The 26,630-nt window shown below is 39.0% G+C and overlaps 2 protein-coding genes across 4 annotated transcripts in view; both read left to right on the forward strand.

The window, feature by feature from the left end:
- Positions 1–1,523: 1,523 nt before the first annotated feature.
- Positions 1,524–8,813, forward strand: supv3l1 (SUV3-like helicase). Its single transcript, XM_034871497.1, has 16 exons — positions 1,524–1,803; positions 2,040–2,117; positions 2,869–2,976; positions 3,080–3,194; positions 3,413–3,581; positions 3,858–3,969; positions 4,383–4,460; positions 4,868–4,959; positions 5,084–5,264; positions 5,637–5,730; positions 6,179–6,298; positions 6,448–6,547; positions 6,659–6,739; positions 7,026–7,202; positions 8,028–8,176; positions 8,309–8,813. The coding sequence occupies exons 1-16, from the start codon at positions 1,524–1,526 to the stop codon at positions 8,730–8,732; spliced, it is 2,358 nt and encodes a 785-aa protein (XP_034727388.1). The 3' UTR covers positions 8,733–8,813.
- A 1,351-nt stretch (positions 8,814–10,164) lies between these two features.
- The window catches only part of LOC117944561 (hexokinase-1-like), a 35,667-nt gene continuing 19,201 nt past the window's right edge, over positions 10,165–26,630 (forward strand). The window contains exons 1-21 of one of the 3 annotated variants that reach the window (XR_004656608.1): positions 10,371–10,433; positions 11,669–11,831; positions 11,943–12,100; positions 12,334–12,456; positions 13,613–13,708; positions 13,980–14,079; positions 15,237–15,420; positions 15,525–15,680; positions 15,803–16,036; positions 16,365–16,506; positions 16,615–16,771; positions 16,872–17,020; positions 17,478–17,597; positions 17,779–17,874; positions 18,136–18,235; positions 18,681–18,793; positions 18,916–19,082; positions 19,526–19,681; positions 20,444–20,531; positions 21,288–21,433; positions 21,624–22,037. Coding sequence is in view for 2 of the 3 variants with exons in the window: in XM_034871465.1 (XP_034727356.1) it covers positions 10,371–10,433; positions 11,669–11,831; positions 11,943–12,100; positions 12,334–12,456; positions 13,613–13,708; positions 13,980–14,079; positions 15,237–15,420; positions 15,525–15,680; positions 15,803–16,036; positions 16,365–16,506; positions 16,615–16,771; positions 16,872–17,020; positions 17,478–17,597; positions 17,779–17,874; positions 18,136–18,235; positions 18,681–18,793; positions 18,916–19,082; positions 19,526–19,681; positions 20,444–20,531; positions 21,288–21,433; positions 21,624–21,753 (2,841 nt within the window). In the remaining variant the exon portion in view is untranslated. Of the gene's footprint in view, positions 10,434–11,668; positions 11,832–11,942; positions 12,101–12,333; positions 12,457–13,612; positions 13,709–13,979; positions 14,080–15,236; positions 15,421–15,524; positions 15,681–15,802; positions 16,037–16,364; positions 16,507–16,614; positions 16,772–16,871; positions 17,021–17,477; positions 17,598–17,778; positions 17,875–18,135; positions 18,236–18,680; positions 18,794–18,915; positions 19,083–19,525; positions 19,682–20,443; positions 20,532–21,287; positions 21,434–21,623; positions 22,468–26,630 lie in introns of those variants that run through there. The other 2 variants (XM_034871465.1, XM_034871455.1) reach the window with 2 other exon arrangements.

Raw genomic sequence — 26,630 nt, forward strand, 5'->3', positions numbered from 1 at the left:
AATGGAAATTATACTGTCATGTATATATCACTACATTTTAAGTGGACTGACTTTCTTTCATGGGCAAGTCATGCTATCATGTTCTATGTTTCATTTTTTAAACCTCTGAACACTCATCTACAGTTCAGTTATGTTTGATCCAATCAGTTTTCTTTTGTTTGGGAAACAGTGTACTTTATTTGCAGGCAATGCTTTCTTTCTTTCTGCCTGTCAGATGTATTTTTTGTCTGTCTTAACACTGTACAAGTAGGGTTTGTTTAGTGTACTTTAAATACCTTCAAAGGTAATGAAGAAACACTTAAATGCCAAAGCTCTACCCCATCTCATCTGCTGCATGTTCATCTTTACACAATGTCTGAACATGCCATCAACGTGCGTTTGTGTGTGTGTGTGTGTGTGTGTGTGTGTGTGTGTGTGTGTGTGTGTGTATATGATATGTATATACACCAAACCCAAATATATAGCCAAAATGAATCATGAATAAAGAAACTTTATACAGAATATGTTTTGAACAACACCCTTTCTTTAAGACAACATTAAGTCCTAAGAGTTCAGTTCATTATTGTTAACATGTACATCTCATCATGTCTTGTAAAAATCATCTGTTTATCCAAAAAGACTGGAGTATGGAAAATACCCACAGATTTCAGGTCCTTTTTATTTTCCAAAGTCATACACATTCATAACGATATTTTTAATTTGTTTGGGTCTGCTTTTTTCAATATTTTTAGGATGACCACCTGGGGAAAGGTTTCAGAGAGGGTTTAATTGCTCAACTCCCTCATTGTAAATATTTTAAGTTCTTTATCACATACAGCTGATGGATCACTGCATCACTGGTAGTGTTGTGATGAACTTTAGGTTTTGAAGGAAATATCTAAATTAGAAAGTAATGTCTTGAAATATAGTAGAACGGATATGGACCAATTTTCATTATGACTTCTTATTGACTAACATAATTTACTTAACATAAATAGGCCTAGTACAAGTATACAACAAATAGAAAGTTCTTTCTGCAGAGTTAACTTGAGTGAATGCAGAGCATTGGAAACCTTCAAAGATCGTAATAGGCAGGCAAAGTCACGCTGAAGCTGGATATTTTTAACATGGCGAGGCAATCATCAGTGTTGCATTTACGATCTTTGGCTTTAGTTATAGAGTAGTTTTTTCGCCTGTTTCTATTTTTGCTTTCTTTTCTACAGAATATTTAAAACAAATTTTAGGTCATATTAAATTATTTTGAAAAGGTTGGTTCATTTAAGCGAGTAGCTCTTGTGTTTTGAATACAACGTTTTTATGTTCAAAGCCAACACAGGCACATTAATGGGCAGCTAAATAGCGACTGGTCCTGTCCCACGTTGTGTCAGCAGGAAGAGAATAGTGTTGACCGTCCTCTGGGGAAGTTTGTGCCGTGTAATCCACATATTCAGGCATTGTGAACAGCATGGAGCGACAATAGCACATTTTGTACGTAGCCCGCAGAAGGTGCTATCTAATAGCCGGGGTATAAACGACTCGCAGCGATGTCAGTAAACCGGTGTATGTATTTGTTTTCTCGACTTCAACGTCACATTAGCACCCGGGCTGGCAGGACAACCGCTGGCATCTGTCGTGTGTCTTCTGGGTCTGGTTTGTTACACAAACAACAACAGGTTGGTGCTGGGGCTTGCAGCAGAAATGTCTCATCAAACAATTCATCTCCAAAACCCCCGGACACCTCTCTGTTTGTCCCCGTGTCTCTGAAGACTGACTTCTCAGCAGATGGGGGTGTGGGGATAGAGCTGACACAACCACTCGATAAAAGTGAGTGAATTTACTTGAGTTTAAGTGTAAGTGACCTGTAGGTTTGTGGAAATATTCAGCACTACAGTTAAAAGAGGAGATATTTAACATACTGTTGCTTTCAGTTTTCTTTTTCTGTGTGCCAAGGCTATCTGAGATGTCTCAGATGTAGGCCCACAGTGTGTTGAATACATAACGTTATTGTTTGCTCTCTGTTAATAATAGACATAAGAGTGGTTGTCTGTCCTTTGACTCAGATGAACTGTTGAAAGTTCTGAACCGGTTTTATAAGAAGAAGGAGATTCAGAAGATGGCAGCAGACCATGGCCTGGATGGTGAGGAATTACATTTTTAGATGTCAATACATTGATTTCAAATACTTCTAATTTTGAAGCCAATCTAAATGTTATTGGTTTAACGTGATTTCGTGTATAATAATCATGACAGCATTTACTGTTTTATTTAACCCTTATACTATTGAATTCACCTGAGCTGGCAGCTGTGGCTCAGGAGGTAGTTGCAAGGTTGGGGTTCAGCCCCGGCTTTTACTGCCTACTGGTCGTAGTGTCTTTAAGCAAGACACTGAGGCCCAAATTGGATACAAGCTCTGTTGGAATGCAGATCATTTACCAAGTTCATTAATATAGAAATGTCATGCAAAGACATTTATTCACATTCCAAAATAAAGACATTTAAAACATCAATCAATAGACAAAATATCCTCACACATACATAGTGAGTAAAAAGGAAATGTTATGAAGACTTTATTCAAGATGCAGTTATGTCACCATGCTGTACAGGTGTAAATACTGCCAGAGCTCTCTACTAAGGAACTACCAACTGAGCTATCTGGGCGCCCAACCAGAGCACTTTTAATCTGTTATAAGAAAATACGTTTGTAGTTAAAATGGAGACTAATCAACTCAAAATAATTTTAATTAAACATGAAAGTGAAGAGTTTCTATAAAACATAATGTTGGTCACACATGCTGCGGTGATCTTGTGAAGTTTCTTCTTTTTTCTTTTCAATCCTAATGTCAGAATTAAGATCTGTGTGTGTGTGTGTGTGTGTGTGTGTGTGTGTAGCTCGTCTGTTCCACCAGGCCTTCATTAGCTTCAGGAAGTATGTTCTGGAAATGACATCACTCCCCGCTGATCTGCACATCATCCTGAGTGACATCTGCTCTGGAGCAGGTTTGTTGGTTTTTAATTAAACCTTAAGATAGAGCTGTGTCAAGAGATAATATAAATTAATTAAACTAACTCTAAATTAACTCTAATTTCTGTCTTTCTCAAGGTCATGTAGATGACATATACCCATACTTTATGCGTCATGCCAAGCAAATCTTTCCTATGCTGGAGTGTATGGAAGACCTGAGAAAGATCTCAGACCTCAGAGTACCAGCCAACTGGTATGTATTAGAGATGCCTAGGAATACCAGGCCCATGTACTGTATGTGCCGTTTATACATCTGATACTGGATTTAACAGCCTGGTACAACAGTGGTTTCCAGCGTTTCTTCCGTTATACTGGCTGTAGGTTCAGTCACCATTTAATTGGGTCCATTTCATGGGTCATAACTTGCACACTGTTACTTTGGTGTGTGTGTGTGTGTTTGTGTGTCATCAGGTACCCTGAGGCTCGTGCCATCCAGAGAAAAGTGATTTTCCATGCTGGTCCAACAAACAGTGGTAAAACCTACCACGCCATCCAGCGCTACCTGGCTGCTAAGTCTGGAGTCTACTGTGGCCCGCTGAAGCTACTGGCCCACGAGATCTTTGAGAAGAGCAACAATGCTGTACGTATTTGTCTTCTTGTGTCATCCGTTTGTTTTTTGAGGCGGAACTCAGCTGACTTAACACATCAGTCTTTCACACATCAAGGTCTCGGGGAGTTCTACTGCTACATTGTGTATGTGAAAAAAAAGAAGTCTTGAGTCTGAGAAAGAAAAATGTCCTAACAGATATCTTACTATCATGTCTTTTTCCATTTCCCGTGGGTGTGGGTGTGTGTTTTTAGGATTTAATCTTTTATCTCTTCCTTCCCATGCTGTGCTGACTGTGTGTTGTGGCAGGGTGTGCCATGTGACTTGGTCACTGGAGAGGAGAGGACCTTCATGGACTCGGATGGTCGAGCAGCTGGTCATGTGGCCTGCACCATTGAGATGTGCAGTGTCACCACACCTTGTAAGTAAATATAAAGACTACACACATTTCAGTTTAACAGTATAAATAAAACAAGAAAACATTTCTCTGTTGGACATCCCACTGAATTGTATCTTACCAGATTGTATCAGCTAAATAAAAAAATGGATATTTGACACTTGTCTATTTTCCATAAGGTAGAGTCTCATCTCTTTAAATCACAAAAAATAAGATGAAAGGAATTTTGCCTTTGTATGGCACAAGTTTTGAGTTGTGATTCTGTTAAATTAAAATCAATCATGATTGGTCGCTAGAAGCAAATGTTTCTGTCTGTTGTCAGGTCATTTACAGAGTAAGTACTGATGGTGATTACGCTTTGTGTGTTCCTCAACTAAGGAGGAGGGAGATGACTTTCCCCAAAATGTTTAGCCCAGGTTTGTTTTTACATTCTTCAGACGAGGTGGCTGTCATCGATGAAATTCAAATGATCAGAGATCTCTCCAGAGGCTGGGCCTGGACCAGAGCGCTGCTGGGTTTGTAACACAGTAACGCACATTTAAACAACAAACAGTCAAACACACACAGGACCTCTTACGCTGTCTTGGACCTCATGTCTCTCTCTATCTCACTCTGATTAATTTGGCCTAAGACTTAACTTATGAATATCATCTGAAACTTTCTTTTACCATTTGGTTAATAAAGCTCACTGGTTACAGTTGAGATAGTAACATTTAAGATTTATTAATAAAAGAGTTTTCGGAATCGTATGTTTTGTTGTGTTTTCACAAAAATGCAACATTTTAAGGCAGGATTCAGTCACCTTACGACCCTAATGGACACTGATTTTGCATGATTTCTTCGTACCTTTTGAATTTATCATTTATTTTTGAATGATTCAGTTTTCCAACCTCAGCAGCTGAGCTTCTCTGTGTTTGTGTAGGTCTCTGTGCAGAGGAGATCCATGTGTGCGGGGAGCCTGCAGCCATAGACTTTATCAGAGAGCTGATGTTCACCACTGGAGAGGAGGTGGAGGTGAGGCTGTAATATGTAATGCAGCAGGAGAGCGGAGTGTCACTGATCTTATTTGATGTTTTTTTTAAATAATTGTCTTTGGGAAACCCTCTCTCTGTCCCTCCATTCCTTTCTCTCTCCTAAGGTCAACACCTACCAGCGTTTAACTCCATTCACAATCTTGGACCATGCCGTGGAGTCATTAGACAACTTGAGACCAGGAGATTGCATCGTCTGCTTCAGTAAAAATGACATCTACTCCATAAGTAGACAGATTGAGGCCAGAGGACTAGAATGTGCTGTGATTTATGGGAGTTTACCTCCAGGTGAGTTTTTGTGTTTTTAGAAGGGTGTATAGATATTTAGATGTATGTGTATAAGGAGGAAAAAATTGTGTGAAATTGTTCCCCAGTCCTTATGTAGACTTAAAGTTAGCTGCAAAGATGAACATTTAAAAAAAATAATCTACCCCTCTTTGAATTTGTTTCCATTCACGAAGAAGCTGCATGTTTATTAAAGTAAGAAGTAGTCATGTCTGTCAAAAAGTCTCTAAAAACCACAACATGTCCGTGGGCTCTATTTGTAAAAAGGTTTAGTCATTATAAAGATGGACTAAACCATTGTTTGTGCCTTTTTGTCTGTAAATGAGCTCCAGACTGTGTGACAGAGACCAAGCTCAGCTGTTCTGTTGTTTACAGGCACAAAGTTGTCACAGGCCAAGAAGTTCAATGACCCCGATGATCCCTGTAAGATACTGGTTGCTACAGATGCTATTGGCATGGGCCTTAACTTGTAAGTATCATTATCTACATTGTATCCCTGTCAAAGTCTTATCCCTTTTTTCCTCCAACAGAAATCAATTGAAAAGATTGTTTATTAAAAAAAAAGAAGCAAATCTTCATTGCAGTGCCTTGTGGAATCGAGCCTTCTTTTTGTATGCCCCATTTTATGGAGATGTTATATAAACCTCCATGCTGTATTCCTTGTGTTTATCCAAAATAGTCATTGGGAAACCTTAAACTAAGAGTTTTTCTACTGTTTGCTGACATGTCCAGCATACACCTCTAGGAGCTGCTAAGATCAGAAGTGATTTAATCCCCATGGGGCCTTTGAAAGGGCTCTAAACTTTAAGCTTTAGCTACAGTGGAACTGTAATGTCACATTTTTATTAGGAAAGTGTGTAGATTCCATCAACTAAGCTCTTGCGTATCCATGTTTCTGCCTTTCTTCCCCTCTCCAGGAGTATAAAACGTATCATCTTCAACAGTCTGATAAAGCCAAATGTTAACGAGAAAGGGGAGAAACAGATGGAGGCCATCAGCACATCACAAGCTCTGCAGATATCTGGCCGCGCCGGGAGGTCAGTCTCATTCTCACTCATTCTCCCCGTTTAGGAAGGTTAAAGGTGGGAGAGAAGATACTAATATTTACAAGTAATTTTAGTTTCTGTCAAGTACATTTTTTTTAATTTTAATTTTAAACCTCTCTTCTCTCTGACACATTTCCCAGGTTCTCCTCCAAGTTTAAAGAGGGAGAAGTTACCACCATGCACAGAGATGATCTGCCTGTTCTGAAGGAAATCCTCAGCCACTCCGTAGAACCCATAGAGGTGATTATTTACACACACAAGCATGTACGCCAACAAACTCTTGGGTAAACCCTGAAAAAACAGCTTTATTGTGTATCCCTGTAGTTGTTGATGTTTCTCCCTCTGTCTCAGACTGCAGGTCTCCATCCTACAGCAGAGCAGATAGAGATGTTTGCGTATCATCTACCGGATGCCACACTGTCAAACCTTGTTGTGAGTATTTAATCCATTCATTCTCCTACCTAGGATTCTTCTACTTTTTTGTCTAGTGAGTATTCCTCTCTAGCACTAGGTAGGAGTTGTTTTGTCTTCAGGACAGCCTGAATTCTTTGAGGTGTTTTTTTTGAACATTTGCTGCATTCATTTCGGGAGGGACCGTTGCACTATTTGGTTGAGATCTAAGACTGTAAACTGAAGTAACTGTCATCTTCCCTTAGCCATTTTGACACAACGAATGCTTTAAACCCCCCCCCCCCCCCCCCCCCCCCCCATCTTGCAGGACATATTTGTCAGCCTGTCTCAGGTGGACGGTATGTATTTTGTCTGCAACATTGATGACTTCAAGTTTTTAGCGGATATGATTCAGCATATCCCACTTAACCTGAGGTCACGCTACGTCTTCTGCACCGCTCCCATCAACAAGAAACAACCTTTTGTATGCACCTCCTTCTTAAAGGTAAGTATGAGTAGAAGTAAATATGGGAAGAAAGCAAGAGATCAAAGGAGCCAAAGGGAGATGAGGAGAGAAGGTTGGGTTGATGAGCTGTAGCAACATTGAGGGGAAAGTAAAAAACATTCATTAATAGTAACGGCAGTGTGTGGGTTTATTGGGGTCAGACAGGGGCAACACAGTAAGACATCAAACCAAACAACTGTTAACATCAATCATTTCTTGACATGTAGCAGTTACATTAGTTTTTGCCTCAACATTAAAGCTGCAGTGGGTAGAATGCAACAAAAATGCCAGAATTTGATTAGAGTGAGACCTCTTCCTGTAGCTTCCTTTCTTTGTCACACCAGCATTGCATACAGAGAACAGCCAATAGGAACGCTTTATCTCTCTCTGAAATAACCAGTTATTAAAATATGCTAAAAAGGTTATCATGGATTTTTTTGCCCAACAACACCAAAAAGGAAGTGGCTGTGGGTTTTTTCTGTTTAACAAACAATCTGAACTGATTCAGTGTTGTAAAAAAATCAAATATACTGTATGAAGGTCCAAAGATAGGTTTCTACATTCTATAGGCACCGTACTTTAGCTCTACCACTTTATGACTTTGTTATACTGATAAAGCAAGATTAGCAGGATTAAATTACAGTCCTCAACATGTAACCGTTGAGATTCAAGTTGTAATTTCTAATACCGGTGTTGTTGAAGTGTGTAAAGAAATATCTTAATACTACACTGCAATGTTTCATTTTTTTGTCTGTTGAGCTTTGCATACTGCCCTGTACGTACAGCTTTGTTGCACCGATTTGAATCTTGTTGTTTCTCTTTCAGTTTGCCCGTCAGTTCAGCCGAGACGAACCCCTGACATTTGACTGGGTCTGTCGCCACGTTGGCTGGCCTCTCTCTGCACCCAAAAACATAAAAGACCTGGTTCACTTAGAAGCTGTTCATGACGTGTTCGATCTGTACCTCTGGTTAAGGTACGTTATGTTTTAATGTTCACATATTCTTCCTGTCACTTAAATGGGATCATTATGGGCATTTGTTTAACGTAATCCTCTATTGGTTGTGTGTGCGAGAGATGGTTAAGTGAATTTGATTTCTGTCTCTAGCTATCGTTTCATGGACATGTTCCCAGACACGGCCTTGGTTCGGGAAACCCAGCAGGAACTTGATGGCATCATACAACAAGGCGTCCGAAATATCACCCGTCTCATAAGAGCGACTGACCCAACCATCACTGACTCACTACAGACACAGGGCAGACAAACAATTGGTAATGGTGAAAGTGCCAGCAGTAGTTATTCGACCGATAGCAGAGGGCAAAGGGGACAAAGAGGCTCAGGGGAGAAGATGGACCGCTCTCTGTCAAGTCGCCTGGTGAGAGACGGGCTGTTGACTCCTGATTTGCTTCGGCAGCTGCAGAAGGAGTGGTCTAAAGATCAGAAGCAAGAATTCTCCAATCAGAGCGCACTCGATACAGATCATCATAGCAACAACAACAACAAAGGGAAACGAAAAAAGAAGAAGAAATGAAGAGAACACAACTGGGTCAATGCTGTTCCCATGAAGATAACTGATACAACCCTTGGATAATGTCTGATGGTTTGTTTCAAAACCATCAGACATTATAAGGATACTTATAGCCAGGCTCTCATTGGCTATCAGTTAGTCAGTTTATTGTCAAGTAGCTTGGCTTGTTGAATATTCATAAGATCTTGGCTCAAATCGAGCTGAGTCTTCCTGCAGGCTTTCTATAGCACGTAGATTGGCTTGAAACAAGGTAACCAAGGCATTTTTTTCCATAAAAAATGTTAGAGTCCATGGTAGAACATTACCACAAAGTAATGAAATACATGTGGCAGGGTATCTTTTTAAAATGGTCGAATTAGACCAGCAACAAACTTTACAGACTACACTTTGGCTTACTAGAAATAGACCCACTGGCGGGGGTTAGTGTGGGAGATGCCATGTCCTGCCTGAGCTACCGGCCCACAGTTATAACCAGAAAACTGATCAGTTTACCGTAATGTTTCACTGGAGCGTCACTTAGTGTGTTAGAAGCATTGTGACCAGGAAACATTTAAACATGCACTGTATGTGTGTGTGTATTATGCAGGTACTGGATCCGTTTGCTATAATTTTGCTTAGTATACCCAAATATAAAACACCACAACAGCATGAGCAGGTATCTAACATAGCAATTGCTGTCAGTGAACTAATCTGAAATGAATTGCAGTTTCTGTTATCATTTTGAATACATTGAATTCAGTTCATTTCTGTTAGTGTCTTGATACAGATGAGCCATATTTTTTACTGTTTGTATAGTTATAATAGTCAATTAAATGTTAAACACAGTCTTGATTCCATGTTTATGTTTCCGGTTATGCAGCTCACACTAGGCAGTAACAAAATGAAGCATGCACAATGACAAACTCACACAAAAGTAATGCTAAAAGATGGGTCAGATTAAATAGCATTTAGCATAATTCAATCTAAACTTTTACATGTGACTTGATGAGGGGGACATTAGGGAACAAGATAATTAAATCAAATGCAACTATTATAACCAAACAGGAGAGAAACGTACTAATGTGAAACTATTTCAAGTCCTGACTGACTGACAAACTACATCAATAAAGAGGGGCGTCCGTCCCACTTGTAAATTATCATCTTATTTTGTAGTATAGCATTTTGGAGCTGATTCTATATCAGCTTGTTCCAATCCTTCATTGAAGCTACTTGATGTTCAAATTATTCCATCAAACTTTTTTTGTGACCTTTGCTGAAGAAGTATAATATTTTTGTAATTCTATGTTTCTGTAGAACTTCAGTAATGGTCTAGTGTTGGTCATAAGAGACACTTAACTGAAACTAAAAAGACAACAGGGTTGGGCAAAAGGAGATTGGGGGAAATGATGCGATCAAGGGGTTTGGCTTGTTAATCATTAAGTTAGAGTGGAGGTTGATCTCCGCTCAGTCAGTGAGAACAAGTCGAGACTCAGAAGAGAAGAAACTGAATCTCTCTATCTTAATAAATGCAGACACTGAATGGCGTTTTTATCACTATTTCACTGGAGTGTGTGCAGTTGAATCGCCCAGTGGCAGAGGAGCACGGACTCACTAACAAACCAGCTGGAAGAGTTTTCATGGTGGTGTGTGTTGCACATCAAGATGTTTGCTGTTCACCTTATTTCTTTCTTCTTCTCCAAACTCCAGGAGGACCCCTCAAAGAAGGTAAGAGCTACTCCACTACTTTAACTAAACTTGTGTTCCATTAGCAATTTTACTCAGTATTAAAAAGACTACTTTCAAGATGTAGTCTAATACAGACGACGTATGAGATTGACAAAGATTGCTGCAATATATTGAAACTGAAATGTCCTTTAAAACAATAGATCTGTAATATAGATAATTTGCTAAATTCTCAAGCAAAAAAGTTTATGAATGGCCCTTTGATGAGATTTACTGTAAAACTTTATATAGGCAAATCATAAAAAGTTCAACAAAACGTTTAGACAAATGTTTATTTCTCACTTGTTGCTCAAATGTAGCGCTGCATCATTCAGTGTGGGAGATTCTAGTAGGATTTATCATATGATAACCGGTTGAAATTTTAAGGTGATTTCATGTATCCAGCACTTGACCTGCTGAAGTTTTGCAGATGTGGCAACATCAGTTTTTTACTAAATCCAAAAGATATGGCAGTAGCTTGTGCTGAAATAAGATGCTGTAATCATTAGTTACTGTTCACCTCTCCTGAGCAATGATTAACATCTTTGCCTGACAGTGTCACTACTCCTCCCTTAGTGCAGATGGGATTGACACTCACTGTCCCAGGGACAAAGTATTCTCAACAAAGTACACTCCCCTTAGAAACACACATTTACACTAAAACACAAAAACACTACATGCCCATTCATGAATCCACAGTATTGGAGTATACAGGGTGGGATTGAGAGATGGAAGGCTTCTTTATATACAGCGTTTGCATATTTATTTAAAAATATAGAGTTTTGTCATTTCTTTAGATTAGAAGATGTGTGGAAAATAGGTAGGTCCACAGTCTCCTCTGTTTGCTACATGTCCCACAATCAAGCGTCACTCCTTGGATCAAGTTTCTGTTAACCACAAAATGACCTTTGAGCTTTTGATACAAGTATTACATATTAATTTAGTGTGCTGCAGCAACTCTTGTGACATTTTTAAATGTTTGCCACACGTAAATCTTCAAGATCAAAGGTTCCAGCAAATTTGCTGATAAAAGATAAATCTTTACAACTATGATATGAATGTACTCCAATTTTGAAGGACGAATAAACAAGATTGAATTTCCATTGACCTTTGTTCTGCTGCTCGTTTGTCTTTATTACTTTGTTGGCAACATAGAAAACAAAGGATAAATCAGCATGCCTTATTTCTCTTTGCTTCTGTTTGCTAACCGTTTACTCTGTTTCTCCTTTAATCTTCAGGTGGACAGGTTTCTGTACGCCATGCGTCTCCATGACGACCAGTTAAGTGACATCTCGGCTCGTTTCCAGGCGGAAATGAGGAAGGGGCTTTCAGCGGAAAGCAATGCTGCAGCATCAGTGAAGATGCTGCCAACACATATCCGCTCCACTCCTGATGGATCAGGCAACTCACATTAATGGCTATCACACTTTTTCAGACTTTTGGGAATAAATATAAACTAAATACAGTAGAATACAGTTAATATAATGTTGCCTCTTTTTTCCACTCGTGCAGAGAAAGGACAGTTTCTGGCATTGGATCTTGGAGGTTCCAGGTTTAAGGTGCTCCAAGTTAAAGTGAGAGAGGGCATGGGGATTAGGAGGGGAGGAGTGGAGATGGTGGAGAAGACCTACCCCATACCTAAGGAGCTACTCATTGGGAGAGGAACAGAGGTATGGAGGAGAAGAAACATGGACATTTAAAAACATAGAAACAAGGGATTGTGGAATTTCAGAGGGAACAGAAAAGACAGGATCTGCATGAACATGAAGAGCTTTGAACAAGGATGGGAGCAGAAGTATGGGGTTGGAGGTGGGTGCATAAACAGAGATGGGGTTGGAAAGTTAATACATAATGAACCTTCTTCTACACTGTCTTCCTGTCTTCTCTCCCTCTCTGTCTGTAGCTATTTGATCATGTGTCACAGTCTCTAAAGGACTTCCTGCATGAGAAGAATATCAGTTTGGAGAAGAAACACCCTCTGGCCTTCACATTCTCTTTCCCCTGTGAACAGTCCACCTTAAATCAGGTAACTTACTATACAGTGGGGTTCAAAAGTTAGGGCATCCCAGGTTAAAATGTGTATTAATGTGCATAAAGAAGCCAAGGAAAGATGGAAAAATCTCCAAAAGGCATCAAATGACAGATTAGACATTTGTATAATATGTCACAAAAAGTTAGATTTTATTTTCCTCATTTACACTTTCAAAATAACAGAAAACAAAAAAATGACATCTGCAAAAGTTTGGGCACCCTGCAGAGTTAATACCTTGTAGTTAGTGTCCAAAATTTGCTGAAATTTTATTGAATCCATTCTTCCTTCTACTCGTGAAATGTTCCCTGTTCCACTGGCTGCAATACAACCCTAAAGCATGATTGACCCCCCCCCCCATGCTTAACAGTTGGACAGAGGTTCCTTTCATTAAATTCTGTGCCCTTTCTTGTCCAAACGTACCTTTGCTCGTACTGTAACCTCATTGGTCTACAGAACTTTTTTTTCTGATGATTCTTCAATGAAGACCATATTTGTACAAGTATCTCTTTATAGTGGGATGGTGTACCACAACTCCAGTGTCTGCCAGGTCTTTCTGGATGGATCGTGCAGTCAACGTTGGTTTTGACTTGCTTTTCCCACAATCCTGCGAGCTGTTCTGTCTGATATTTTTCTTGGTCTTCCAGATCTTGCTTTAACTTCCACTGTTCCTGATGACTGCTAGTTCTTAATTGCATTCCGAACAGAGAATATTGGCATCTGAAAACGCTTTGCTGTCTTTTTATAGCCTTCTCCTGCTTTGTGAGCGTCAGCTATTTTCAGTTTCAGTTTTCTAGACAACTGATTAGAAGAAGCCAAGGTGCTGATTGTTGGGGCAAGGTCAGATGCATGCTATAAACTCTGCAGGGTGCCCAAACTTTTGCAGACGCCATTTTTTTGTTTTCTGTTATATTGAAAGTGTAAATGATGGAAATAAAATCTAACTTTTTGTAACATATTATGCGAATGTCTAATTTGTCATTTGGTGCCTTTGGAGAATTGTACCTCTTTTCTTGGCTTCTTTAATACAGTTTTTTACCTTGGGGGCCCAAACTTTTGAACCCCACTGTACATCCGTCTGGTCATCTGGTTTTCATGACCTGCACCTGCAGGTGCATATGTTACTCTGTAAATATTGTTTCTTTCTCTGTAGGGATTATTGGTAAACTGGAGTAAAAACTACCGGGCTCGAGGCCTCCAGGGTAAAGATGTGGTGCAGGCTCTCAGAGAAGCAATAGACAGAACTGGGGTAGGACGCCTGTATTCATTGCAGTATACGTACATACATTTTTGACCCACAAACCAGTTGTCATTCATCAGACAGGCCAGTAAAGGTATGAGACATGACTTTTTCACAAGGGGCTCATTCTATAGATCCACTGACTAATCCTTACCCACTTTTTATAACTTTTAACTCACAGCACTTCTTCTGAAACCCGTCATTTAATATACAAACTGTACTGTAGTTGATGCTACGTTAACCTTATAATCAATCACTCACTCTGTATCTCACTCTGAAGGGTATGGATGTAGAGGTGTTAGCCATGGTTAACGACACTGTAGCCACCATGATGACCTGCGGTTTTGATGATCAGTACTGTGATGTAGGACTCATTATTGGTAAGTAAATTCATTTTCATACAATTTGCTTACCTGTTTTAATTTTATTTTTTTTATTTAACCTTTATTTAACCAGGAAAGTCCCGTTGAGGTTAAAAACCTCTTTTTCAAGGGAGTCCAGGCCAAGAGGCAAAACACAATCAATTACATTTATAAAAGTTATACAACACAGACAGTTAAAACATTTACAATGTAAACAGGTCATTTCAGGTTCTCTCAATCTGGATTTAAAAGCATTTAAGGAAATAAATTCAGATAACTTCAAGTCTTTTTGCAAATAGTTGCCATGCAGAAGGAGCTGTTTGAGGCAGAAAAAGGAACACTTGACAATATAATGCAGTCCAACAAAACTACAGTCTCAAAACTTAACTTAACTTTCATAATAATTGAACTGAAGCCTTCTTAAATGTCATAAAATATAGAATTTATATTTAATTTGAAAATTAACTTTTGGGGCTACTATGATGAAATAATAAATGTTGCAAAAAAAGTGTTTGTCCCTCTAGTGGTTGATTGTATTAATTCATCTTTGTGAGGGATTGTTTTGTGTGAATGGTTTTGCACTCTGTTTAAACCCTTTTAACCAGACTATTAGTGAAAAGGTTAAGGGGTTAGATTGTATTTATTTTAGGATTAGAACTGCAATTTAAGGTTGGATTAGGTTTAACATCTTGTGATCATTTAAAGATCATTAATTTAACCGGAGTAGAGGTGTGCCATATCACATAATTTGAAACGAAATTAAATTCATACTGTGATAATGAGAATATTCTGACTTGCTGACACAATTGCCTGTTAATTTGGGAACAGTTTGGACATGCACTTTGATGTATTTATAATTTATACAGAATCTGAGTGGCACGCCAATTTTTAAATGTTTTTACGAGATATTTGAAGGCAAACGGTTAACTGTTATCTATGCAGACATATAAAACACTACTTATTATTATAACACTACGTTTCATGACATTATATGTTTTTGTAATAAAAATAAAATAATTGTTTAGTTTTTTCTCATTTCATCGAGGATATTATTATCGCAGATATTACCTAAAATATAGGGATATTACTTTAGCGCCATATCGGCCCACCTCTAAACCAGAGCAAGTTTCTTTGAATAGTATGATTATGGGTGTTCTGTATGCTTGTGTGTTTAGGCACTGGCACCAATGCGTGCTACATGGAGGAGCTGCGTCACGTTGACCTGGTGGAGGGAGACGAGGGCAGGATGTGTGTGAACACTGAGTGGGGAGCCTTTGGAGACGACGGTGCTTTGAATGATTACATCACAGAGTTTGACAGGGATGTGGACGCAGCCTCCAACAACCCTGGAAAACAAATGTAAGGAGAGCGGCTTTGACTTTTCTCATGATGTGACATGTTATGGCACAGCATGTATGACAAAAGGACCTTAAACCGCTCTGTTTCTTTTTTCCTCATGGCAGCCTAGAGAAGATGGTCAGTGGGATGTATCTGGGTGAGTTAGTCAGGCTGGTTGTATTAAAGATGGCTAAACTCGGACTGCTCTTTGATGGTCATGTGTCTAATGCCTTGAGGACTAAAGGGAAGATAACCACGGCACATGTAACAGCCATGGAGGAGTAAGTTATCTTTCTGTCTGTATGTATGTACTGTATGTATGTTTGTATGTATGTTCTTCCATCCGTCCTTCTCACACTCCCGTTATGTAAAACAAATGATTTTATACATTTGTCTATTTCAGATACAAAAATGGTCTGAAGAACACCAGAAGCATTCTCATGGATCTTGATTTGACCCCAACATCTGATGACTGTGTTGCAGTTCAACATGTCAGCACCATAGTGTCCTTCAGGTCCTCCAATCTGGTAGCTGCAGTTCTCGCTGCCATCTTGACTCGAATAAAGCAAAACCGGAATTTGAGGACATTAAGGATCACTGTAGGTGTGGATGGAACTCTGTACAAGACGCATCAACAGTAGGTTATCATGGAAATATTCACCAAAAATCACAATCATATGCCAGTGGTAACATTAATAGGCCGTTTTAATTGGGATATACAGTATCTTGAATAATCATCCTGATTAGTCACAGTCTAATAGCACACAACTTGTCATTGGTCACATTGTAATGACCTGTAAAAATAAATTTGTAAGTATCCAAATTAGAATACAATTATGGATTCTTATTTGTTAAATCAACCTGATACACTGTGCCAGACTACATTGGGAAAATACAACAGTGATGTTGTTGCAGCTGCTACAGACTACTAATTGAGGTTAAACATTAAACTCCTTCCATTTCAGGTATCCTTCCCGTCTCCATAAAGTAGTGCGGCGGCTGCTTCCTGAGTGCCATGTCAGGTTTGCCCTCTCAGACAGCGGCAGCAGCAAAGGAGCTGCCCTGGTAACAGCAGTCGCCCAACGTCTGGCATCACAAAGGCGGCAGGTTAGGATGCTGTGTGTCTGTGTGTGTCTGTATGTACTGTATTCTATTCTATTCTATTCTATCATATCTGATATGACACAGAATCTCTTACATGTACGTCTATTGCAGGTGGATGACACGCTGTCTCCATTCAGACTGAGCCAAAAGCAGCTCCAATTGGTCAAGTCCAGGATGAGGATGGGGTTGGAGGCAGGGCTGAAGAGTAAAGGCACCTCTGCTATCAAGATGCTGCCGTCTTTTGTGTACCGTACACCTGATGGCACAGGTCAGACACTAAAATTAAAACACAATGTGTCCATGAATAAATGACACTGAGTTGTATAAAACAGATAATCAGTAAGCTCATCTTTTGTTTAATTTTCCAGAGCATGGAAAGTACCTTGCCTTGGATCTGGGAGGGACAAACTTCAGAGCGTTGCTGGTAAACTTTAAAAAAGGTCCGCAACAGAATACCCGACTTTACCACAAGATCTACACCATACCGCTGGAGATAATGCAGGGAAGTGGAGAAGAGGTAGGACATTTTGTTGTAGTGTTTCTACTAAATAATCCAAACAGGGAGTGACCTCTAGCTCAACCAGTAGAGTGTGCGCCCCATGTAGCCTGAGTCCTTGGCAGCAGCACAAGTTAGAATCTGACCTGAATCTCTTCCAGCTGTCCTGTCAATTAAAGGCTATAAAAAGCCTAAAAAAATAATCCTAAAAAAAATGTAACTAATAATAATCCAGACTGAGGGACTGAAAGTGGTAAGTAGACAGATGATGTAAAACTGGGGCATGGTAAATTAAATACTCAAAGAGTTAATGAGTATTTTCAGTAAATTGCTGAACAAAAAAGCGCATTACATGCAATTTGGTTGAAAAAAGGCTGTCAGATGTGGAAGGTCAAATTCATTTCCTTTAAAAGCTTTAAAAAGCCAACTTGGCTGGATACTTTTCTTTCATTGAAAATCTTTCTTTGTCTTTCTCTAGTTGTTTGATCATATAGCGCAGTGTGTAAGTGACTTCCTGGACTACATGGGGATGAAGAACGCTCATCTTCCTGCAGGCTTCACCTTCTCTTTCCCCTGCGAGCAGACATCTATTGACACGGTAAGTACGGACCTTAGAGTTTAGTTATATTATTTTGTTTGCTACAACCACAGACCAACCAATCAATCAAGGATCAAAATAATAGCTTTTAAGAAAAACAGTAAAGTAAAGTAAAGTATACTGACACCCAAATGAGTAACATCAATTTTGTAACCTCATTCAACCCTTGTGTGTTCCTCAGGGCACATTGGTGAGCTGGACCAAGGGCTTCAAGGCCACCGACTGTGAAGGACATGATGTTGTGAGCATGCTGAGGGATGCCATCAAGAGACGCAACGTAAGTGAAATAACAAGAGAATAGAGTTTATAATGATGATCTGGGCTTTGTCAGTGAGCTGAAAGAATAATGGGCCATTTTTCCTATTTGTACCTATTTGTTTATGTACATGTAGGATGCGAACTGCACAAAACTGTGTTACTACAAAGTGAATGTAAATTATATTAATACATGGAGTCCAGACTATGTCACTATATTCTTGTATTCTGTAGAGCCGCATTTAAACATAAACTATGTTCACGTATGTTTATGTTTGTATAGGAGTTTGACTTGGACATAGTAGCAGTAGTCAATGACACAGTAGGGACCATGATGAGCTGTGCCTATGAAGACCCTAAGTGTGAAATTGGACTAATTGCTGGTATGTGGCCTTCAGTGTTTTCATTTTTTACAAACTGAGGACATTTGGGATAGTCAGTAACTTAGTGTGCTTTTAAGGCATAGGTCTTTTAATTTGAAGTAAGGCTGGAATTATGTTTAGGGTTGTGTTCAGTCCTGTAGTTATCATGGTTCATGTTATAATATATAATATATAATATAAGCTCTCATCATCAGGGTCTTTACAAGTACTGAAACAGTAATGTGAAGTTTGTGTTTATGTTAAGTTTAAATTAAGTTTGTGCTTATTGTGATAACTAACAAAGTGTGGACACAGAGTGTAAATTGTATATTTACCATAGGGGATCAATAAACAGATGAAAATTTAAATTAAATTAAGCTTTAGTTTAATGAGCAATATTCATTAGTGCTTGCTTTATTGTTAATGTAATGTTTTAAATAACAGAGATGATGCGACTGTTTCACAGGAACTGGCACCAATGTTTGTTACATGGAGGAGCTGAAGAACATTGAAAAAGCTGAACAAAAGACAGAAAAATTGGAAAGAGAAGAGGGGACCCATGAAGGAGGCGAGGAAATGGTAGAAACATGCTTATACAGCACTCCCAGTGTTTAGTTTTTTTAGTGAGCTGTGCTGATGTTAAATTAATATTTGGATGATAACCCATATATTTAAACCCCCTCATTTGTTTCTGCTTACAGCTGGATGATGGGACAAAAAGAGAGAAAAAGGTGGGGGATGCTGAGATACCAAAGATGTGTATAAACACAGAGTGGGGAGGTCTGGGTGATGATGGCTCTCTCGATGACATTATCACACCTTATGACATTGAGGTCGACCAAAACTCCCTGAACCCTGGAAAACAAAGGTTAGAAACACTGTGTGTGTGTGTGTGTGTGTGTGTGTGTGTGTGTGTGTGTGCGCGCGCGCGCGTGCTTGCATGCGTGCATGCGTGCATGCGTGCATGCGTGCATGCGTGCATGCATGCGTCTGTACTGAATTTTGTGTTTGATCAGCATGCATTTGTGTATCCTTGTGTGTCTCAAGATTTCAGAGCAGTAGCTGTGTTTGTTTTGCATGTGCATGAGGACATTCTCATACCTTTACATGCTTTTTCAAAGCGTTAATCTTGGTTTTGTGCCTTAAGGCCCTAACATTACTTTCATGCTTTTATGCACATGTGCGTATGTGCCTCATGCTCCAGTAATTCTGTATGTTTTGTATCAAGCTGTTTGGTTTCTCGATCAGGTGACCACTTTGTGGACCGCTTTGTGGATCTAACAAATAAATTGTGTTTTTTTGAGAGTGCAGGTTTGAAAAGCTGACCAGCGGGATGTATTTAGGAGAAGTTGTTCGTCAGGTATTATTGGATTTAACCAGAGGGGGTTTGCTGTTCAGAGGACACGTCACTGAAGCTTTGAAAACTCCTGGAATATTCCAAACCAAATACCTGTCACAAATAGAGAGGTAGGACAAACTGTGTGTATGTTGTGTGTGTATACTGTAGGTCTATTTGTGTTTGAGACATGTGCAACTGTATACATACATGAGGTCTCGTTTAGATAATTTCCTATTCCACAGAATAAATGTTTTGTCCCCAAAAAGCAAACTTACGCACTTACGTTGTTTACACTACAAAGAGTGTATATAAAGAGTGTATATATTTATTTATTTTTGCTATAGTGCTTAACAAGAATAACTTAATTTTGCCCAGTTGCGGTCTGTTGAGGGGCAATAAATATCAAAAGTTCCAAAACATCTATTGTTATTTGTATCGATCTACTAGACATAATATCTAGAGTACATACATGGCATTTGATTGGAGGCTAGTCTCACTTTGTCCCACAGCAACATTAAGAGTTAAGATTTGTTTACATTGTTTCTGGTAATAATGTATTGTATTAAGTGTCCATTTCATCATAATAATCAGATTTATCATAAATAGTTGAACATGCACATGTATGTAATGTTCTGTTAAAGACGGGTGGAGGTGGGGTCACATTTGAGCATTTCAAAATGTACTTGAAAGTAGCGCATTAGTTACTTTCTGAAGTAATTAGTTACTTTTATGATTTGTAACTGAATATCTAATTTAGTTACTTTTTGGAAGAAGTAACTTTTAACTGTAACTAATTACTTATTAAAAGTAACTTGCCCAACACTGTGTAGGACTGTAACTGTGTGCCTGTAGGTCATTGTAATGCGTGTAACTGTGTTGTCTCCCCCTAGCGACCGCCTGGCTCTACTGCAGGTCCGATCTATTCTCCAACAGCTGGGGCTCGACAGCACCTGTGATGACAGCATCATTGTCAAAGAGGTAGAAGACAGAAAATAGAAAAAAAGAAAGTCATGTTTATAGACGATCAGCTGTTTCAGTGCAGTTTCAGACTTCTAACTAACTTTAGGGTCTGTGTGTGTGTTTTTAAGTAGAATGCAATTTTAAGGATATAATCTTTGTTACACTGTATCTGAGGACTGTGCAGGAGAAAGATTTTAACCAGTTGTCAATATTTTGACATTATTATTATTAATATTATTATTATTACTCCGTTAGCCTCTCACAGTCAGACTACATCTCACAAGACTTACTGTACATGCTGTGTATACTGGACAATAGCAGGCCTGCTGTCAGGAATTATGGACAGGGGGACAATATTTTCTAAACTGGGCCCCACATTCAACCCACTCCAGCTACACAGACCTTTACATACAGACAGACCAGATCTCGGGCAGAGCTCATTTGTACCCTTTGGAAGGGGTACTCTGGCACACCCAATGCAACGCAGTCATCAGTCATATTTAACTTTTGAACCTTGTTAATGACGTTAAAATATCATCATTCTGCAACCCTATGGCTTATTTCTTGTCTCAAATACCAGAGAGAGGTTAGGAGTTAAACATTTTGACACATTTCCGAGAAAATCATGGTCTCTGTTGCAACCTCACTTTGGCATTCAGTTAGATTTTTTTCTACTGGTTGAGGAGTGATATGATATTGTCCGGCTTAGCTAACTGTGGCACAAACAGTCTGTGAAGTGTTGCAATAATGCTAATGGTGGTCATTGTTATACAGGTATGTGGAGCAGTGTCACATCGTGCAGCTGTGCTGTGTGGGGCAGGAATGGCGGCCGTGGTTGATAAGATCAGAGAGAACCGAGGACTGGACCATCTAAACATTACTGTAGGGGTGGACGGTGCACTCTACAAACTGCATCCACAGTGAGTTCTTCTTGTTTTAACTGTTGTGGTTGTTGAGTGCTACATGCACTATTTAAAAAGAATTTGATTCAATTAAGAGTTTTAAGAGAATTAAGCTGTTGTATTTTTACCTTGTTACTCCTTTATCTTGCTTCGTCAAAAAACTTTCTAAAAATGAAATTGTTTTTTCTTCATCTGCTTCTGTTTCTAGTTTTGCTGAAGTCCTTCAAGAGACTGCCAGAGTGTTGGCTCCTCAGTGTAATGTGACTTTCCTGCCATCAGAGGAAGGCAGTGGAAAGGGTGCTGCCCTCATCACAGCTGTGGCCAAAAAAAAGCTGTAATGCCCAGTTCCCTCAGCACCGCTGTTCTTGTTGCAATTGTTGCCTTTTGATAATTGACTTCAGAAAAGGCGGTGTCGAAAGCCAAGCATTACACGCTGAAGATGTACCAATCATTCTTGAATGCTAATTCCAAGGAAGAGTGTTCCATTCGCCGCTAAAATTTAATGAGAACACAGACTGCATAGTAGAATAAACTGGATAGCAGAGAATTCATCTGCTAAGAAAGCTAAACTCTCTTGGTGTCTGCAAGGAAATTTATGAAACATGTATGAAACTTTCATTGAGTCATTCACTTTTTTATTTGTGTGCTGGTTTAATGGTTTGTCTGTCTAACATTGTTCTGGTCTGAGAAAGACCTCAGCTCTCTGTGGAAGGAACAAGTGGTTCAGAAAGCTGATCACACATTACCTCAACCTGACCATGCACTTTTCAGTGAATTTCTAGTTATGGAGATTAATAAAGTTTTCTGTCTGTCTGTCTGATGGTTTGGGAGAGCTCCTCATACACCACCTCAGATACAAATGGATTAATCAACAGCTTCTTTCAACCTGGCTGCCAGGGGCCTGACTTGAAGAGCATAAAACATGCAGAGTTATTCAATGCATGATCTCTCACAGGCTTCCCACCCAGGAACCCAGCCATTTGTGCAGGCAGCTAAGATAAAGCCACTGCCGCCAGGGAATAACTTGTGATTTCCTATAAAACGTAAAGAATTGGATTCCAGCTAAGGGATTGCCAGATGACAAGAAAAAGTTGTTAACCGGAAAATGCTTCATATTTGTTCGTAAAAAAAAACATTTTATTTTCTGCTCTGTATTAGATATACACTACACTATCTGAAATTCACAATAAATTTATGAATGGCCCAACACAAATATTTGCTACTGGAGGGCTTAACACCAGAGCCCTCTAGTTTCCAATCATTACCAAGTCAACTGTGGGAAAAGTGTCACACCAACAGCTGCTCAGTCACAGGATGCCAGTGTTAGCATTGCACTGATTAAAGTCTCTGCCTTTTTGTATACCAGAGCTGAGCTGAGCATCTTATCACTTCCAGAAGGAAGTGATAAGATGCTCATTTCACAAATCACATCCTGCAAACTACTCAAGGTCATCACTTTAAGTGAGACCAAACAAAAGGTAAATATGCAGCAACCATAACATCCCCAATGGCAACTAATAAAAAGCTTCAGTTGTCACACACACAAGCGCGCACACCTCTTTGTCTTTTCTATAAAACATAATCTATATATATAAATAGATTGACATTACATGTCATAACAATAATGTATTAAGTTAATGTGAAGGAATCATGTGCTTCAATAAACTAAAGAACTTATTTAAAAAAAATACTGATGCAAATTACTGCAGTGTAAAAGTAGAATGAAAATGTTTGTGTGTGTGTGCGCGTGTGCGTGCGAGAGAGAGTCAGCAGTATCTCAGTATTGATGAAGGTTAAGAGGAGGATTGGAATGCCGCTGACCACATTTCCCAACAATAAAAACAACCAGCACTCTGTTCCGTCTGGACTGACTCTCTGTCCTTGTGCTCGCCTGTCTGTCTCTGCATCTTTGCCATTTTGTCCATTCTGTCTGTTTTATCTTTCAGCGGAAAATACAATTAGGGATTATGTACCATATTATAATCTTATAACTGATTTGACAATACTGCATACAATCCAATACAATGAGCAGTGCAATGATCAGTGTGTTTATGACAATCCATTCATGATTAGATGTGTTGAAGATGAACGCAGTGAGAAATCATCAGAGTGCAAGAAACATAGAAAATAATGCACAGCTAATCCAAAGCATCAAGAAAGAAAGACTGAAAGAAGGGAATATTGGAAAGAATCAAAGAAAGGAGTGAAGGAAAGGTATTGAGAACCGCTGCCTGTTAGCAGGAGTGAGAACGCTAATCTGTAAGGGATTAGCATGTTAGAATGCAACCATCTGAGGGCAACGACACAAACACGCACGCACACTCATGCAACAGGGTAATCCCTCACTGTCCTAGTAGTGACCTAGCTTCGCGGTTTAACTACACATGCACTGACTCTGCAGCTTCAATGCAGCAAACACAGCTGTGCTACTGACTCTGCAGCTCTGGAGCACAGTGATGGCATATTCTGTCACTCTTTGCCTCTTGTGTTTCCCTTAATGTCTTTCTCTTTTCATACACTTCTGTACAAACTTCTTCCTCTCTGTTTGATACTTTTTGCTAAATAACTGTACACCCCTCTTTAATTTGAGCTTTTTTTGTGTTTGAATACCTCAAATGCCCTTCACATCTTTCAGTTTTCCTTAATGACCATTCCCTCAGGGAGCAAGGTGTGCAACTGTTCTTATTCATTCACTTTCTTGTGTGTGCACATGTGCGTGTGTGAGTGTTTGTGTGTTAGGCTCTGTTTGTGGTGTCTTTGTCTCCCCTTCAAACCAACAATGAGAGCTTTGACACACACAAAGACACAAACACACACAGACACACACACACACACAGAAATGGTGACGATTGGCAGAGTTAAGACGCTGGTTCTTCAGGACCTACAAAGGGACGAGCTGGGGCCCTGTTCTCGCAGGATTGTGCTCTGTTTTGTCAAAATAGTTTTCAGGGAGCACAGGAATTCATTTTTATTTGACACCCATTTATTGTCTTTAAAGATACAATGAATCGAAGATTCGAACATCTATGTGGAGTCGACCGTGGAAAAATGAGACACGACAATGTTTCAAAACATCATTGTGTTGACAAATGTTGGATGCTTGATCATGGGAAAACTTCAATGAAGGTAATAATCCAGATAGTAACATAGTCTGGAGGAACTAACACTGCTGGGATGGGAATGATCTGTTATGAGCCTGTATAAAAAGGCTACAAAAATATTCTGGAAATGGATGTATGAAGTGAAGAAGGAGGAGGCAAGGCACAAACATTTAGGTAAACTTCAACAACAGAGATTCAATGTACATGTTAGCAGCTAGTTGTCTGTACAGCATTGTGTGCATTAACAAGTGGTTAACTTACTGTCATAATTATCAGGAGCAGATTGGATAAAGATAGCTTATACAGTATATATTTATCTGAAATATAAATGTAGCTGTCTTCTGGGATCTTTACAATGAGAGACATGCTAACAGGTGACTAATTGTTTAAGCCATATCGTTAGACAGGCTAAAGAGTGAAAGAGCTGCAGATCGAACAGACTTTCTCACAGAAGACCATTTGATTTCCACATTTTTTTTCTCTCTTTCTTCATTTTGACATTCTCCTTGGTTAAACCGGAAACATTAAAACTTTCCTCCCCTTCTTTAGAATTTTGAGCAGAGGAAACTAATCCGGTGCTGGTCAGGGGATTACCAATGGGGCACGTGTAAATTTCATGTGGCATGTTGCTGGATAAAGTTCCTATCTTGAGTATTTAACAGGAAAAGCAATAAGCAACAAAAATGTCACAGGATTATATTAAGAGCAGATTTAATGGACTCCAAAGACCAAACTATTTCCTTCAATTTGTTTACAGAAGAGGACTTTTGACACGAAAAACAGCAGTGGGTGCTGAACCTCTGAGAGCTGTTTTTCTAATTACTGTGTATAACTGACCAAATTTAGATGACATGATGTTGCACCTGTTAGAAAACAATCCAATCACAATGGTTTTGTTGTATCGTCTACTGGCTTGACCTCTGTAAGTTGATTCTGAAAGCATTTAAGAGAATTTACATTTTCTAAAACAGGGATAAATATATTTTCTACCACAGGGATATATATATATATATATATATATATATATATATATATATATATATATATTTTTTTTTAAAGATAACGGCTCCATAGGAAAGGAGGTTTGGTTTACAGTAAGGTAGGTTTACGCAGACAAATGTTTATAAAAGAAAACAGTGTTACTATGTATGATACCAACTGAAACAGATTAAAGAAAACAGTGTTACTATGTATGATACCAACTGAAACTATGAAACTATGTATGATACTGAAACTATGTATGATACCAACTGAAACTATGAAACTATGTATGATACTGAAACTATGTATGATACCAACTGAAACAGATTAGAGACAGGTTTGTTCAGAGGTTTTAGAGAATGACCACCGCATGCATTAACACAAAAGGTCCAGGCAGGTTGGCAGAGATGAGGTATTATGGGGGAATTAACTCCACATCCAACATGTTACGTAAGTATATAAGGCATTACAGTTCATCTGGGTCTGTGGTTGTTCTCTAGAGAGGCCAAACAACAGACAGCTGTTGTTGTTTTGATAATGACATCAAGTCTGTCTTGAAAGCACAGACAGAAGAGTTTAGTCAGAGGAACTGACTGTCTGATCGGTTGACTGTTGGGATGGTGGAGTTAGTGAGTGAGTAGGTGGAGAGATGAAGTTAACAACAGGACAGGTGCAGTTTGTCATCAACATGGTTCTGCTTTTGGATTATGACATATATTTATATATACTGTATATATACATACATATTACAAAAGGCTTTATAGTAAACAAAATAATCTTTACAATTTTAAATCTAAAATAGTTTATAGCTAACATTATGTCTAATATTTTTCTATGTACATTTCTCTGTTCTTTGTTGTTTCACATAACTAAGGGAAGGAAAAACAAGGGACACATATTATGGTGTTCTGATCGAAGGCTTCAGTCACACACAGACCCACATAGTGAGGCAGGGTCATACATTTTCAATTAGCACACCTCAGGTAATACAAGACAATAGCTTTTTGATGGTGCAACACAAAACACATGACAAGACAATTGGCCTTATTTATGTTAAATCATATGCCTTTACCAACAGAAACATAACATGGAAAGGTAAATCTGCAAATACAACAAAAAACACAGAGAATGCA

The sequence above is a fragment of the Etheostoma cragini genome, chromosome 1 (assembly GCF_013103735.1).
Source record: "Etheostoma cragini isolate CJK2018 chromosome 1, CSU_Ecrag_1.0, whole genome shotgun sequence".
Classification (NCBI taxonomy): Eukaryota; Metazoa; Chordata; class Actinopteri; order Perciformes; family Percidae; genus Etheostoma; species Etheostoma cragini.

Excerpts from the sequence above, each read along its gene's own strand:
- supv3l1 (XM_034871497.1), top strand. The coding sequence starts at position 1,524 with ATGTCAGTAAACCGGTGTATGTATTTGTTTTCTCGACTTCAACGTCAC. Across the intron at positions 3,195-3,412 it reads CTCAGAGTACCAGCCAACTG|GTACCCTGAGGCTCGTGCCA; the intron begins GTATGTATTAGA and ends GTGTGTCATCAG. Across the intron at positions 3,582-3,857 it reads TTGAGAAGAGCAACAATGCT|GGTGTGCCATGTGACTTGGT; the intron begins GTACGTATTTGT and ends GTGTTGTGGCAG.